The 16,436-nt window shown below is 46.3% G+C and overlaps 1 protein-coding gene across 3 annotated transcripts in view; it reads left to right on the top strand.

Moving 5' to 3' along the window:
• Positions 1-927: 927 nt before the first annotated feature.
• Positions 928-16,436, top strand: part of SLC39A13 (solute carrier family 39 member 13) — a 32,680-nt gene continuing 17,171 nt past the window's right edge. The window contains exons 1-4 of one of the 3 annotated variants that reach the window (XM_060262665.1): positions 928-1,078; positions 5,250-5,389; positions 12,340-12,617; positions 13,456-13,569. In XM_060262665.1, the coding sequence (XP_060118648.1) occupies positions 12,371-12,617; positions 13,456-13,569 (361 nt within the window). In that variant the 5' untranslated portion in view covers positions 928-1,078; positions 5,250-5,389; positions 12,340-12,370. The remainder of the gene's footprint in view (positions 1,079-5,249; positions 5,390-12,339; positions 12,618-13,455; positions 13,570-16,436) is intronic. The other 2 variants (XM_060262666.1, XM_060262664.1) reach the window with 2 other exon arrangements.

Here is a 16,436-nt window from a genome sequence, read left to right as displayed (position 1 = left end):
AAACCTGTTTAAACATATTTAAATCAAGGTGCTGAGGAACACGATGGAATTATTGGCTTAAAACGCAACAAATGAATAGACAAATGGACAGCAATAGCTTTATTTGGGGACAGAAGATCAATACAACAAAGACCAATGCATAGATGTACCTATTGAATTTGTCATGTGCCTCTAGGGTTGCCAGCCGCCAGATGGGGCCTGGAGATCTTCTTCTTTTACAACTTATCTCCAGCTGGCAGAGATCAGCTCCACTGGAGAAAATGGTTGCTTTGAAGGGTGGACTCTATGATATTGTACCATGCCGAGGTCCCTCTCCTACCCAAACCCCGCCCTCTTCTGGATCCACCCCCAAAGTGTCCAGGTATTTTCCAACAGAGACCTGGCAATCCTATGTGCCTCCCTACCATATTCTGGAACCAGCAGCACCAGGAATTCAGAAAGACTATTATTAATGTATGTTAGTATGTATCCGAGTAGCTGCTACAGCACCAACCCTAAATCAGACTTTTCCCTGCAGCCACTGTGGCCGGACCTGCCTGTCCCGCATTGGTCTTGTCAGCCACCAGCGAGCCTGCAGCAGACGTGGACTACTGCACCCCTCTTAAATCTTCGTTCGCGAAGCCAAGCCGAGAGAGAGTAGTATGTATTAATGTGATTTTTGCATAGAATCAGGATTACAGAGTAGGACTCACGACGCAAACGTGAAACGCAAACACGTACAACAGATACAATTCACAACCCCAGCCCTTGGGTTCTGACGCACTTCCGCTGCACAACCCGTACGATAGAATTAGATTGTTTTCCAGTCCCCCATGGCATCTTGCCCGGAAGCGTGTTTACTTCTTTCTGTCCTCCTATGATGCCAAGGGTGCTCCGACTCTCTTTTCCCCTTAGGAAAGACGTCGGAAATGGTGTTCTTGGTAATTTGTCCGCTGGAGCATCAACTTTGGTGCCGAGGAGAATGGAACCGACGTGGCTGAGTTGGGGAGGTGGAGCTAAGACTGAAGGGGTGGGAAGAATTCCAAGCGGAGACGCAGCTGGATGGCAGGGGCATCCCGGAGCTCCCCGGTGTCGCATGGTAATGAACGAGCCTCACCCGGGGAGGGAAGGGGCATCAAGGCTGGCGCTAGGAAGAGGGAGAGCTCTCTCTCCGAGTGGGGGCTGAGGGACGCCAGGCGGTACCGAGAGCTGCTTTGGGGCGCAGCGCGGCCGGCACTTCAGCAGGGAAAGGCGGATGCAGAAGAAGGTGCCAGTGGAGTTCTTTGCCGGGGTATCCAAAGCACACACCGGCAGTGAGGAGGCTGGGGTACCTTATCGTATCGAGAAACCGGAGGTTGGGCAAACTGTCCACTTTAATCGCTTGCGAGTGTTGCATTTAACTTCGTTATCTCCGCATAGATTGCAGTCTGATCCACTCCCCCTCCCCATTTCTGTCAAGGAGTGTTCTGAGATCTTGTGACAGTTAGGGTCACAAAGTCTATATGATGTTTTGAATCCTGATATTTCTGTTTCCTACAAGTAGGTGATAGGATGAATTGGGTGCTCTTTTCTTTGAAGGGAGAATGGCGGCTAGTCCCCATACGATTTTGCCTTGTATGGCCTTAAAATTTAAATTGCAAACGGAAAATAGTTTAAAGTCATAAGATAGTCAGAACTGACATACACCTGTCATGTTGGTGTTCTCAGGTATCTGTGGCATGTATCCAGTCATTTTTCACTCTCCCAGCCTGAGTGTTCACTTGCTCCTTTGCTTTTGGAACAAAGCAGCTATAGGGTGGGTTGCAAATTGAACAGCAATCAGAGATTAATTAATTATTGTACTGCCCAATTTGATGTAAGCAAGTTCAGAGGGATTTACTCCCATGTAAGCATACATAGGATAGCAGCCTTGTTGCTGTTTTGCAGTAGCGATGATTTTAATAGTAATCCTAGCAGGCTCTAGTAGGCTGTTTAGGTAAATTCATGGAAGAGAATAATATTGAAGACACAGAAATGGCGGGGCACCTGGATGCCCTTCAGCTTCAAGATTAACTTCAAACATACTCATGTGGAGGCTGTTTCATCTGTACTGCCTGTCTAAATTCAGGTTCCTGGACTAGGCAGAATGGGTCTAACTAAGGTAGCTAACATATTAACATGGCTGGTACATTCCTTCTAAATGCCCTTATAAACTATAATCTCAATCATTGTAAAGGTGAGTAGATAAAACATGTAGTACATTATTTGTTATGTGAGGAAAGCTGTTAATGGTAGGGTGTTTTGGAGGTCCTCATTCATAGGGTTGTCAGAAGTAAAAAGTGGTTTAATAGCAGATAACACACACACAGTTTCAAGTCAACTCTCCACAGGAAAATAGTTTGGTAAGATTATTAGAAATGCAAAAATAGAATGGGAAATCTGCATAATTAAAGTCTTGGATCATCTGTTCCTCCAGATAACTCTGCTGTATAGATAATTGGTAATATGGTAATTTGATCTTCTCTCCACCAAAAGCAGGATTCTTCCCTTTGCCACTTAGTGTTCTGAGGAGTCAAGCAATCATGGCAGGTGGTGCCTGCAGCTTTGTGTAAATGCTACCAAGCCTCTGCAGGTCTACTGGAGAGTTTGGGCTTGAATACGGAAACACTGGATAGAAGGATAGTTTACAACATGGTCCCTATGTTGGATCAGTAATAGATGTCATCTCTCCTGTGGACTGAGGTCTACTGGCTGGGTGAAAGCAAGAAGAAAAATGCCCTCTGTAGAATATAGTAGATCAGAGAGTTATTTTTCTCTCCCTGAAGAGATTGCTGAATGTGGGTTTGAGAAATCATTTTTTCTCAAACAGTATTATTCTCCATTGAAGTAAGTTTGTGACTGATTCTTCCACCTGCTGAAAAGTTCCATACAAATAATAGCTAATTGTAGGGTGTTGCTTCTCTGGTCTGTCTGCATGTATGCCATGATTCTGTGGAAGTGCAGAAATTAGACAGGGGTAAAGAACTGAGCTTTAGAATCTCAGCTTTGATTCTTTTTTCAGAAGCAAGTTTCTAGGCTTTAAGGAGGGAAGACAGTGATTCAGAGCATGTGGGCAATGCCTGCTGAAGTCTCAGAAGTCAGATGATTGGGAACAAAGCTGCTGTGTTTTATGTAGCTTTTTACTCCTTCCTAGGATGAACAATACCAGAATAAGATGTACAGAACATTAAAGAATAAACTATGACAAGAAATAGATTCTAAGGACTTTTTTTTTTAAGGATAGCTCTCCCCCCCCCCCCCCCCCCCGCAGACTACACACCATCCACTTGATGATGGTGGCCTGTGCTTCTGTTAGCTGTAAGTATAAGAAAAAGTTGAGGGTGTTGTGATGACAGCCTCTGATGATGCTGTCAGGAGGGAGTGCAGGCCTAACCCTTCAACCCCTGCTGCACAGTCCAGTTCTATGCAAGGACTGTAATTCTCTGCAAATCAAAGAGTAATTTAGATTCATAGCAGTCATGTTTATATTGAAGGAAGGCTGTGTTTGACAAGATATCCTGTTTCTTTGGGATAGAAATTGTGAAGGCATCCTACTATGGCATTTTATATCATTTCAAGTGTCATCATGTTAATATTCAAGCTTTCTTCCATTCTGTTTTCAGATTTCTGGTTGGTTCTACAACTATAATCCTAATGCACTGTTTATTGAATGACCCATGGTCAACTCACTTTGTGTAATCTGTCTTTAGTCCAAGCGAGAAAGGTGGACTATACATGACATAAATAAAATTTTTGAGAGGTGGGCTGAGAATGGGAGAACCTGGAGAGATACTGCAGGTCTCACAATGGAGCTGTGACTGGGAGTGTGAGGCCTGTAGCTGTTGGCAGAAGGTCAGGATTTCCAGTAGGAATCCAAGCGCTTAGCTGCTGGACTCAGAAAACGGCTTTGGAGGAGAGTTTAGTTGTTGCTATTTCCATTTCCGTTGTGTCAGGTGGGGATAAGATTACATTTTGCCTCTATTCCTCTGAATAATTAGAGATAAGTCTCAGAATTGCAGTGGAATATGTCTCTATTGTTTTATTAAAAGAGTGGCATGGCTCTAGGATACAAGACTGGGAAAATATGTTGCAGCTGTGTGATTGGAAAGAGCAACACTGGCAGCTGTCAGGGGGAGGAGGCCAAAGCAGAAGAAAATCTGACTGCACCACATAGAGCTTGGATTGTATTGGCTGGTGGAGAGCTGAGCTGGATTTTCCAGGTGCATTAAAAGTCACTTCTAAATGGGGCTGGAAATTTCTTGTAGCAGAGATTCAGTGGTTTTAGAAATGTCCCATGCAAACACTTTTATTCTGTTTCTCTTTTCCTGCTTCCTCTTTTGCATTTGCCACAAGTTTACATCAAACTGTGTTTGCTGCAGAGATTGGAGCAGAGATGGTTCCCTTGACTCTGGAGAGGAGGTATAACAGTAATTATCCCCCCACCTGCTATTGTTGCACCAGCTAATTCTCTGTTGCTTTCCTGTTGTCCTCATTTTTTCTTTCTTTCAGCACCGTGTTCTTTTCTCAGCTGGAAAAAGCTGCCTGGTGCTCCTGCCTCTTTTGCAGGAGTTCTTTGCAATTTGGATAAAATAATGCCTCCAGGGAACACAGCTGTTCTCTGACAAGCAGCCTCTGCTGGGCTCTGAATCAGTTCTGCTTCTGCTGCTCCAGTGTGGAATGTGCTGTGAGTCAGAATTCTTCTGTAGGTCATAACCTCTAAATTTGTCTCTGGGAATTATGAAAGGGTCACAACTGCACATGGTTTTTGAGTCTGAGATGTTTCACTGGGATTGTTGCAGATCCCACAGGGTTTTAATGCAGGAGATTTTTTAGGGTCAGGTCATGTGTGTGTAGTTCATGCTGGAGTATGTGAACTCGTGCAGTACTAAGGAAGTTCTTTTGTGTTTGATCTTCATGCACACTGAATGTGTGTGCATGTGTAAACTGGTTTTAAGTTGTAATGTCTGGTGAATCTGTGACAATTTTAATAGGGAGGCCACTGAAACTGTCGAACATTTCCTGCTGAGGTCATAATAAAAAGAACAATTTACTGTTCTGTAACTGTTGGCAAGAGTATGGAGATTCATTGCAGGATATTGAAGATAGATGCAGCAGTCTTTTCGATGTATTGTAGCTGGAGTGGGAGTTGTTTAGACCTATTACAATGTCCTCTCCATAGCTATTGTGTGCCCTGGTTTTCAGAGCTTAATAATTATGTAATGGAAACCTAATGGCACTTTTCACCCTTCCAGGTCAAGACCATAAGAACTGTCTGGCTGTCATAGTCCAGAGTTCCATCCAGTCCAGCATTGTGTCTACAACAGAGGCCAGCCAGATGCTTTTGGGAAGCTCCCAAGCAAAAGAACTTTCTCTTGTTTGTCAGTAGCCTCCGGTAAGCAGAGGTCTGCCAGTGAATGTAAAAATTTTGTTTTCAGTCATTACGATAAGTAGCCATTAATATAGACGTGTCCACCATTGATTTGTTACAACATTTTTTAAAGCCATTGTTCTGCAGGATACATCTGTCAAAGGCCACAGGACGTAGTGGTTAAAAACAGTGTTCGTTTATCCCATTTGCTGTTGAACCAGAAGAGGGGGCGGGGGGAGAAGGTCTCATAAGTTTATTCAGGAACCAACATATTTGATAGTAAAGTGTAGAGATAGAGACTATGGCTTCTTGCTTTTTGCTGCTCCATCTGACTGTTCATCCGCCACAGAAGAAGACATGTCTGCTGGTGAACTTTCGATCTGTAGCATCTCCTGCCCAATCTGCATCCATGTATCCCATCATGCTGGATTATCACTTGGTGGTTAATAGTTTTGCATGTGCAGTGCCATTCAGGTACTTTGCAAGACGCTTGACTGCATTCCAGTCCTTTGTGCAGGGAATCTGTTTTCCTGCATAACATGCCCACAGTTGCCATGACGTCAGGACATGTCACTGGACTTATGTACAACAGTTTTCCAATTGCTTCTATGGATAGCTTGTTGTCTGGCACAGGTTTTCTATTTCCTTGCTGTTTCAGGTAGTTTGTGCCATAGAGTGCTTGCTGGTTTTGCTCCTTCCATGTTCATGTAGCCTAGAAATTCCAGGATTTTCTGCTTCTGGTTGAGAAGATAGCTTCCATCTTCTTATATTTCAAGATAGTAGCTGATGCTCCCTAATTTTTTCACTTTTACTTCTTGATTCAGATATTTTATCACAGTCTTCCTCGTCTTCATGGCGTAAAATCAGATCATCCATGTAAGTAAGAATGTATGTCCATTTGTTGTCTCTGTTTCATGAGTATAGGAGGCATTCTGCTGTGCTTTGAATCCTTCCTTGATGAGCATTTGATTGAGTTTGCATTCCAAGATCCTGCAGCTTCTTTAGCCCATAGACCCTCTTTTGAAATTCACCCATGAGAAGCTTCTCTTGGGATTGTTCAAATCTTGGTGTTTGTTCCTTATAAACATCTTCCTTTATCTCTCCATGTGGAAGAGCAGCCTTTATGTTTAGATAATCCACATGCACCTTTCTTGCGGCTATGCTCAGGAGTGTTTGTATTTAAGTATTTCACACTACTGGTGCAAAATTTTCATCATAGTCCTTTTAATATTTCTAAGAGTATCATTTAGCAATTGATCTGGCCGTGTATCTTTGTATTTCCCCTTCAGCATTGTGTTTGGTTTTGATGACCCATTGCATCCTACTATCTTCTTCCATGGCTGTAGTCCTGTAAGCGTTCATGTTTTATTTTTGATCAGTGATTCAGTTTCTTCTTTAGCTTTTCTCTATTTCTCTGCTTCCTTTGCAGGCATTCTTGCTATATCTTCCAATGTGGAAGGTTCAGGTATAGCTTCTGTGTTTGCTAACTAGGAGAGCCTTCTTGGTGGTACTCCTTTGTTTGATCTGGTTGAGTGTCTGAAACTTAGCTCTCCACCCCCTTCTTTTTTGTCTAGGTTCTGCTGGTGTGACATCCATCATTCTCAGATTCACTGTTTTTATTTGCTGTGCTTGAATTTTCTCTTTTGCTGTAGATTCTCCAATGTCTATTTTCTCCATGTTATTTGATTTCTCCTTTCAGTTGACGTACACCACGTTGGAGATCTTGGCTACTTTTATTTTATTTATTTATTTATTTATTTAATGAACTTATATCCCGCCCTTCTCACCGAAGTGTCTCAGGGCGGCTCACAACATAATGATTCATACAATTCCATTTAAAACATTTACAGATACTATAAAAGCATAGTTAATAAAACAAGATAAAATAAAGCCAGCGGTCTATAAGAGCATTTTGTTCCATCCAAAGATGTTCCATCCAAGGTATCAGTTAGGTGTTATAGGCCTGCCGGAAGAGGGCTGTCTTGCAGGCCCTGCGGAACTGCCCTAGGTCCCGCAGGGCCCGCACCTCCTCCGGCAGCTGGTTCCACCAGTAAGGTGCCACTGTTGAGAAGGCCCGATCCCTGGTGGATTTTAGGCGGGCCTCCTTTGGCCCAGGGACTACCAGCAGATTTTGTGAGCCGGAACGTAGTACTCTCTGGGGAACGTGTGGGGAGAGACGGTCCCTCAGGTAGGCAGGTCCTAGGCCATACAGGGCTTTAAAGGTAATGACCAACACCTTGTACTGGACTCGGAATGTTACTGGCAGCCAGTGCAGATCCCGGAGCCCCGGCCGAATGTGCTCCCATCTTGGGAGCCCTAATAACAGCCGGGCAGCAGCGTTCTGCACCAACTGCAGTTTCCGGGTCCGGCACAAGGGTAGCCCCATGTAGAGGGCATTACAGTAGTCCAACCTCGAGGTGACCGTAGCATGAATCACTGTTGCTAGGTCGTCGCGCTCCAGGAAGGGGGCCAACTGTCTCGCCCGCCTAAGGTGAAAAAAAGCGGACTTGGCAGTGGCTGCTATCTGAGCCTCCATCGTCAGAGAAGGCTCCAATAGCACCCCCAGGCTCTTGACCCTGCCCGACGCTGTCAGCGGCGCGCCGTCAAAAACTGGCAGGGGGATTTCCCTTCCCGGGCCGCAGCGACCCAAGCAAAGGACCTCTGTCTTCGCTGGGTTCAGCTTCAGCCCGCTCAGCCTAAGCCACCTAGCCACTGCCTGTAACGCCCGGTCCAGATTTTCTGGGACGCAGGCGGGCCGGCCGTCCATAAGCAGATAGAGCTGGGTGTCATCCGCATATTGGTGACAACCCAGCCCATACCTTCGGGCAATCTGGGCAAGGGGGCGCATATAGATGTTGAATAACATCGGGGAAAGTACCGCCCCTTGAGGCACGCCGCAGTCAAGCATGTGTCTCTGGGACAGTTCCTCCCCAATCGCCACCCTTTGTCCCCGACCATCAAGGAAAGAGGAAAGCCATTGCAAGGCCAGCCCCTGAATCCCAGCGTCGGCGAGGCGGCGCGCCAGAAGCCGATGGTCAACCGTATCGAACGCTGCCGATAGGTCCAACAACATCAGCACCGCCGAGCCGCCTTGATCCAGATGCCGCTGAAGGTCATCCACCAGGGCGACCAGCACCGTCTCCGTCCCATGGCCCGGGCGGAAGCCAGATTGGTAGGGGTCAAGGACAGAAGCATCCTCCAGGAAACTCTGTAGCTGCAACGCCACTGCCCTCTCAATAAGTTTGCCCAAAAAGGGCAAATTCGAGACCGGCCGATAGTGTGCCAATTCGGCCGGATCTAATGTTGTTTTCTTCAAGAGGGGACGGACCACCGCCTCCTTAAGCGCTGATGGAAAACGCCCCTCCAGTAGGGATCTATTTATGATATCCCGTATAGGATATCTTAGCTCCCTCTGGCAGGTCTTAATAAGCCAAGAGGGGCATGGGTCCAATTTACAAGTTGTCGGGCGTGCAGATAGGAGGATCCTGTCAACTTCTTCCAGGCTGAGCGCACTGAAGCCGTCCAGTACACAGTCCGAAGACAGGCACGGAGCCTCAGGTTCGCTAGCTGTATCTAATATGACAGGGGAGTCGGAACGGAGCGATGCGATTTTATCCGCAAAAAAATTCGCAAAAGCCTCACAGCCGATTTCCAATTCATTAGAGTTTGGTCTGCCCTGTGGCAGTGTTGTAAGGGTCCGAATTGTGTTGAACAGTTGTGCCGGGCGCGAAATTGCGGACGCAATCTCCGCCGCAAAGTAGGCGGGCCTCCTTTGTCTCTGGGTTGAGGATTCTGTATCCTTTGCATCCCAGTGCATAGCCAACAAGTATGTCTTCTGCTCTAAAGTTCATCTTTGTCTGTTTTTCGTTAGGAATGTAAGTGTAGGCTTTTGATCCAAATACACTTAGATGACCCAGCCTATGTTTGTGCCATACCACAGTTCAAATGGTATACTATTTGCTCTCTTAGTGGATAACCTGTTTTGTAGGTAGGTAGAAGTACTGATTGCTTCTCTCTAGTAATCATCAGGTAGCTCTGCCTCAAGGAGCATACATCTGGACATCTCCGTGAGAGAGGTTCTTTCTTTTTGTTGCACCATTGTTTTCTAGGGTGTATGGAACTGTAAGAAGATGGTATGTTCCTTCTTCTGTCACATAATTTGTCATTTCATGTCCCATGTATTTCCCTGCATTCTCAATTTGGATTACTAGTGGCTTTCTTTGGAATCTGTTACTGACCATTGCCACATATGCATTAAATTTTTCCGATACTCAACTTTTCTCTTTATTTAGATAGGTCACCATTTATTTTGAGTAGTCATCAATAGAGGTTAGCACATATTAATTTCCACTGGGTGTTTGAGTTTTCATGAGTCTGCACATATAACTGTGTATTAGCTTTAGGGGGCACGGCATTTGACTTGTGCCATGCTTGTTAAAGCTTGATCTAGATCCCCTTACTTTGATGCAGCACACACACTTCTCTGCATAGCACATTTCATCATTAGTATGCCTTTTGTTAAGTTCTTGCTTTCCAGTTAGCTTCTTATTTATCTGTAGTTTTTCCCTATGATCCAATCTCCTGCGCTACAACCTGGAACAGTTCTTGTTATTACAGTGCTTTATAAAGGTCACTTTTTCTCTGTGACATTCAAGTTTGTACAAAATCTCACTCACATCACCTGTTGCAATTAAGGCAGTCTTGTCTGTGATAAAAGCAACCTTTGGGGATAGGTTTATTTGCCATTGCTCTCAAAGAGATAAGATTATTCTGTAGTCTAAAGACATAACAAATTATTTGTAACAAGGACTTCTTGAGTTTCACCATTTGAAAGCTTGCAGTACAGTGTCCCACAGCTTATGCCTTCAACCCAGAGAATTTTCTCATCTGCTACATGCAGTTTCTCTTCTTTCTTCATCTAATCTTTTTTTTAAAAGTTATAATTGCCTATGTGTGAAGTAGCACCAGAGCTGATGCACCAAGTGGTGCTTTTTGTGCTTACCTAGGGATAATATCAAGCTTTTCATTGTTGGTTTTGAGTAGTGCTTGAGGGATAATTTCTCTTGATATGTCCTGGTTTGCCACAAGAGAATTAAATTAACTTTCCTTTGTTATTTATATTTAAGGCCGGCTGACTGGACTCTTATGCTGCCTTCAAGGCTCCTCCTCCATCGGCTGACCAATAACTCCTTTCAGGGACAGAGGATCTTCAGCTTCTATTGCATGGATAACATTTTCGTTTGATTCTGGCAGGCTGATGAAAATTAAAGCAATCATATTCTGGTCTGGAACTTCCTTTCCTGAAGCTTTCAATTGTTGTGCTAGATTCAGCAGCTCATCCAAGTGATTTCTCAGGTTCATTTTTAAACTGAACAAATGTTTCTAAAGATACATCTGACACTTTAGAGAGGATCTGATATGTAACCTTTGTAATTCCTCCCACATCTTTTGGGTAGTTTCCATATAATCTGCCCTTAATAACACAATCCTGTACAAAGTTGCTTTACTGAAGAGTCCCAAGCTCTTCAGTAAGGTGCCTTTCAACTCCATCTGCTGGCCATTCAGTCTGAATAACGTCTCACAGGTCTCTGATTAAACAGGGTCTTCATTCTTTCTTTCCAAATTTGATAATTTTATCTCTGAGCATACATAGCCAGTGCCCACGCTGTTCTCCAGAAGAAGTTGCCATCTTTGATCCTTTGTCTTCCTGCTCCCACTTTGCAGGCACTTGAGAGCCTCTGGTGATTATCTGGCTTTAATCAGATGCACCAGTCTTGGGCCCATAGCCCTGTCAGCTGTGTGGTTACACAGCAGAGCTGCACAAATTGATTAAAGTGTAGAGAACAGCTTTATTCAGGAACTAAGGTACTTGTAGTAAAGAGCAGCAATAGAGATGGGTTCCTAGCTGCATCACAGTGAGAGAGACTTGTGAGTTGTGGAACGTCTGAGGATGAAGAGGATATTCCCTAAAAGTAGCAATTTGGTGACAGACAAGGAATGACACTTATGCCTTCATTAACCTATCTAACTGGCCTTTCCTCTTTTGCCCCCTTGCCAAGGTTCTTATGCTCTTCTTTTTTGGACCAGGAATTGCTTACTTCGACAAAATTGGCATTGAATAGTGCAAAGGTCCCCAACCTTTTTGAGCCTATGGGCACCTTTGGAATTCTGACACAGTGGAATGGACATAATTACAAAATGGCTGCCATAGATGGCAGAGACATACATGCAGAGGAAGCCCAACTGCAAAAGAGAAGAGGGGTAATTAAAAATACACTGGGAAAGTGGGGAAAGAGAGACTAAAACAAGAGAGACTAAAACTGTTCTGACAGCTGCCACTGAAACAATATCATTTTAATCTGCACAGACAATCTGATCTTCAGGGACAAATCAGAAGCCCTGCTGGGCAAGAGCCCCACCTGACCCCACCTATTTTCTAAAATCACTTGGCGGGCATCTGAAAAGGTGTTGGTGGGGGCAATGGGACCCACAGGCACCACATTGGTGACTCCTGGAATAGCATGTCCCAGCCTCTGTAAAGAGGAACAATAACTTTTTGATCTTAATTTAATAGTGTCAGATCTGTCATGCTAGGGCTCAATGAACATTTGGGAATGATGAGGTCAGGAAAGTCTTTAAGGTGTCTAAAGGCTCTTAGTTGTTTGATATGACTGAAAAAAATTCTGGACTACTGTTTGTGCTAGATTTTTGTTGTTATTAAAGTATTTAATAATCTATAGATATTTTTGTATATTAATTGTGTTGGTTTCATGCTTCGATGGGATCACTTATTTTTGTTGGCATGGATTTTCTGCCCCTTATCACATAGCACTCCTGTCTCTTGAATTGCTGGGCTTTCTGACCTCACTTTATAATACCCATTTCCTTCTGTTGGTACCTGTATATATTTATGCCAACTGAGAGCAGGTAGGGCTTCACACAAGCTGACTTGCTCCTCTTTTCCTCCATTTTAGGGATCAACCAGCCAGGCTGGGGCTGCCCAAGATGGTGAGGGGAAGGCTACTTTTTCATGGTCCACTCTCTTTTTTGCTGCTCTCCTTTGCTTGTCAAGCTGTTGGTGGAGCCAGCCCCCTGTGTGAAAAAGAACCAGAGTCCTGGGGGACCATATTCTCTGAAGAACGCCTTGATGCCTGGATCTGTTCTCTGATTGGTTCGGTTATGGTTGGACTGAGTGGTGTTCTTCCCTTGCTGATCATTCCTCTTGAGTCCGGAGCAGCTCTAAAGACAGAAGGTAAGCTGACCTGACTCTTGGAACAGCATTCTTAACAATCCCTGGGCCTCTCAGTCAGTGAGGGGACATCCAGTTTGAATACAAAAGCAGAGATTCTGCTTCAGGCCAGGAAACGTTGCCTGCTGAAATGCCTGCATAATCCACTAAGTTATTCCATTAAGCAAGGAAAGCAGAACCGTAGCTGAATGTGCAGGCTCTGTTGTAAGGTGTTTGTTTCAGTGATCATTGCAAAAGAGTAACTTCACACCCCTTCCCAGCAGGTACTTTCAGAGAAACCCAGATTTTACACACTGAGAACTGGAATGCTTATGCATAAATGATATAAATTCAGCAAGCATGTTGTAATTATGCTTGTGTTGCAAATATTGTATCCATATTTTTGTATATAGTGCTTTGTATAACTTTCAAGCCTTCTTTATGGCCATATGGACTTGCTCTTCAAAAAGAAAAGTAGCCAACATCAAATGCTGTGCTTAGAAGAGTATAAGGTACATAGCCCTGGTCTTTTCCAGAGACTCCAAGCATGTATAATATTGCTTTTGGTCCTAACACTGATGAAATGGTTGTGGCAAACACATAAGTCTCCCTGCTCCCATGGAAGCAGTTGTCAGGTGCCCCTGCAGAGACCACTGTGTAGATAGTACAATTGGCATCCTGGTTTCTGCATGGGAAAAGCAGAGACTGCTCCCCACCCCCGAAGGCTTCATCTGGCCATGTGCTTCAGCAGTACACTATGTCGGGGAAGGTGGCATGCAAATGTCCCCTTGGGTTTCCCTGAGCAGCACAGCAGGTTGAGACTAAGCTCTGCAGTGATCATTGACTGTTCTTTGTCTTTCAGAGGGATCCCATCGAATGAAGCAGCTGCTGAGTTTTGCTATTGGTGGGCTCCTTGGGAATGTGTTTCTGCACCTGCTCCCTGAGGCCTGGGCTTACACCTGCAGTGCTGCCGCAGGTAACATCTGGATGTGTATAAGATGTGTATAAGAGAGCCAGTTTGGTGTAGTGGTTAAGTGTGCGGACTCTTATCTGGGAGAACCGGGTTTGATTCCCCTCTCCTCCACTTGCACCTGCTAGCATGGCCTTGGGTCAGCCATAGCTCTGGCAGAGGTTGTCCTTGAAAGGGCAGCTGCTATGAGAGCCCTCTCCTGCCCCACCCACCTCACAAGGTGTCTGTTGTGGGGAAGGAAGGTGAAGGATATTGTGATCCGCTCTGAGACTCTTCGTAGTGGAGGGTGGGATATAAATCCAATATCTTCTTCTTCTATAAATCCCCCAAGACTGCAGAGTGATGGGCACTGTTGACCCGGCCAAACTTGCTTAACTTAAGAACCACATAGAATAAACACTGGATGTTTGAGAGCCACAAGACATGAACAAATATCACTCATGCGTCTTTATTAAAACTCTTAATACTTTCTTTGCACAGAAAGCTAAAATACATATGTATGCACTTTGCAACACAACCATTCTAGAAGGAGACTTTTCTTAAAAACTGGGAACAACAGTATCCATAAGACCAGGGACTTATGGTAAAGGTTAGGGATTTTTTTTTTTTGCACCAGTGGGAGAAGGAAACATTCATGTACCATATAAATCACTGACCACTGTTTGCATCATTATGCATCTCTCTTTGCCTTGACACTGATATTAGTAAATATAGCTCCTGCAAGAGCTATGAAACTAAAGGGGGAACCTTGTGCAGCTCTCTTTAATTCCATCCCTCCTTCCAATGGCTCGTTCAGCGGGTAGTAGCTTGCAACTGATGAACAAGACCAAGCGCTCTTCTCCAGGGTCCGCTTGGGACAGGGCCACCCCGATTCCGGTACCCAAGGCATCGGTATGCAACGTGAAGGGTTGGGCGAAATCTGGATTTTTTCAGGACAGGTTCCTGGGAAAGGCTGGTGCAGAGCCACTGGGGCCACCTCCTGAAAGGGGACCCACCGGAAAGTGTTTGGGCAGGCTTTCCGGTTTAGGCACCAGGACCACGGGGCTGCGCCAATCGCTCTGTGACGGCTCGATGTCGAGGCAGCGCATCTCGTCCACCTCCTGAGCAATGATGTCCCAATGCTTCTGGGGAACGGGCTGCCACCAGGCCCCTGCCATTTGGCCAGGGGGGTCACGATCTTATGTTTGACAAGGCTGGTCAGCCCTGGCTTCATGGAGAACACTGAGGGGTAGTTGGCCAGGACAGCCTGAAGGTCCTCCTGTTGTTTGGTGTGAGGGCGCTGTCAAACCACGGGCACTCACTGTCGCCTCCAGTGGTGGTTCAGGGTAGGGAGCCATCCCTCAAGTCGCTGGGGTCTTCGGCCAGGAGCCCCTGATCACCTGGCAGCTCTCGCCACCTCCACTCCTTTAGGTTGTTGATATGGATGGACTTCCTCTGGAGGGGGCGAGGCCCACACTGTACTTTGTAGGTGGGGGGGTCCAACACCCTGGTGACCGAAAAGGGGCCTCTGCAGGTATCCCCTTGGTTCTGGCCCATCACCACCCGGGAGACTAGGACACTATCCCCCACCTGGAAGCCCTGTACCTTGGTGTCCCTATTGTATTGCCTTTGTTGGGCTTCCTGTGCTCTCTAGGTTGCCCCGGGTCCCTCGGCAGAACTCTTCCAGGCGCTTCTGCAACTGCCTTATATATTCATCCGAGGCCTCTTTCATCCCCTCCTCGGACCCATTGCTCCCCTAACAGGCCTAGGATCCCCCGGGGCTGTCGCCCATAGAGCAGTTCAAAAGGGGAATACCCCATGGAGGCTTGGGGTGTCTTACAGATTGCGAACACCAAAGTGTCCAGATAGAGGTCCATGCAGTGGGGTGGTCATAGGCAGTGATCCTCAGCATTGCCTTCAGTGTCTGATTCATCCTCTCCACCAACCCGTCTGTCTGGAGGTGGTGGACAGAGGTGAACAGTTGTTTGATGTGTAACATCTGGCAGACCTGCCGCATAAGGCCCGCAGTAAAGGGGGTCCCCCTGGGCTGTGAGGATCTCTTGAGGTAGCCCTACATGGGCGAAATAATGCAGGAAGGGCGGGATATAAATTACAAATAAATAAATAAATTGGGGGCCGTGCCACTCCAGCACTCTTCATGCTGGGCAGAGATGGCCTCGGAGTATCGGGTGGCATAGTCCAATATGTATGTAGGACCAATATGTAGTGTGACTCCCTGGGGGTGCGTGGCAGGGGCCCCACAAAGTTCATAGCCACCCTCTCAAAGGGGGTGCCCACAATGGGCAAAGGTGCCAGAGGAACCCAGGAGTTGGCCCGGGCTGCCGTACGCTGGCAGGCTCCGCAGGAGTGGCAGTAGGCCTGGACGTCCTGGACTATCGAGGGCCAGAAGAAGTGCGCTAGCACCCGGGCCAGGGTTTTCTGAGCCCCTTGATGTCCCACCACTGGTGGTCGTGGGCACTTTGAAGGACCTTCTGCCTATACCAGTGGGGGACTAGCACTTGCTTACAGGGGCCTAACCACTCTTTTACCTCTCACTACCTCTTCCTCGCGGATGATCCGGGGTAGGCGCCATCCTCTGCGTTCATCTATGGTCACGCTGTTGCGGACCGCCTCCCATCGCCTCAGGGCCTCCAGCTCTTCATCTTCCGCCTGGACCTCCACGAACTGGGAATCGGCCGGCCAGGCCTCTCTGACGTCAGCTGGGGGGTGTTCCTGGGCCAAGGGCCCTTCCCCAGGGTCCTCGCTCACTTTCTCAGCTGGGGCAGCCGTATCCTGGTTCCCATGGGCAGGACCGCCGTGGTGCCTGGGGTTAGCAGCTTTCAGGATGTCTACGAAGCACGGGGCGTCCCACCCAAGTAGGATGGGATACAGTA

The sequence above is a fragment of the Heteronotia binoei genome, chromosome 21, assembly GCF_032191835.1.
Source record: "Heteronotia binoei isolate CCM8104 ecotype False Entrance Well chromosome 21, APGP_CSIRO_Hbin_v1, whole genome shotgun sequence".
In the NCBI taxonomy this organism is placed as follows: Eukaryota; Metazoa; Chordata; class Lepidosauria; order Squamata; family Gekkonidae; genus Heteronotia; species Heteronotia binoei.
The sequence above is the reverse complement of the archived record's forward strand: the minus strand, read 5'-3'. Positions and strand labels throughout refer to the sequence as shown.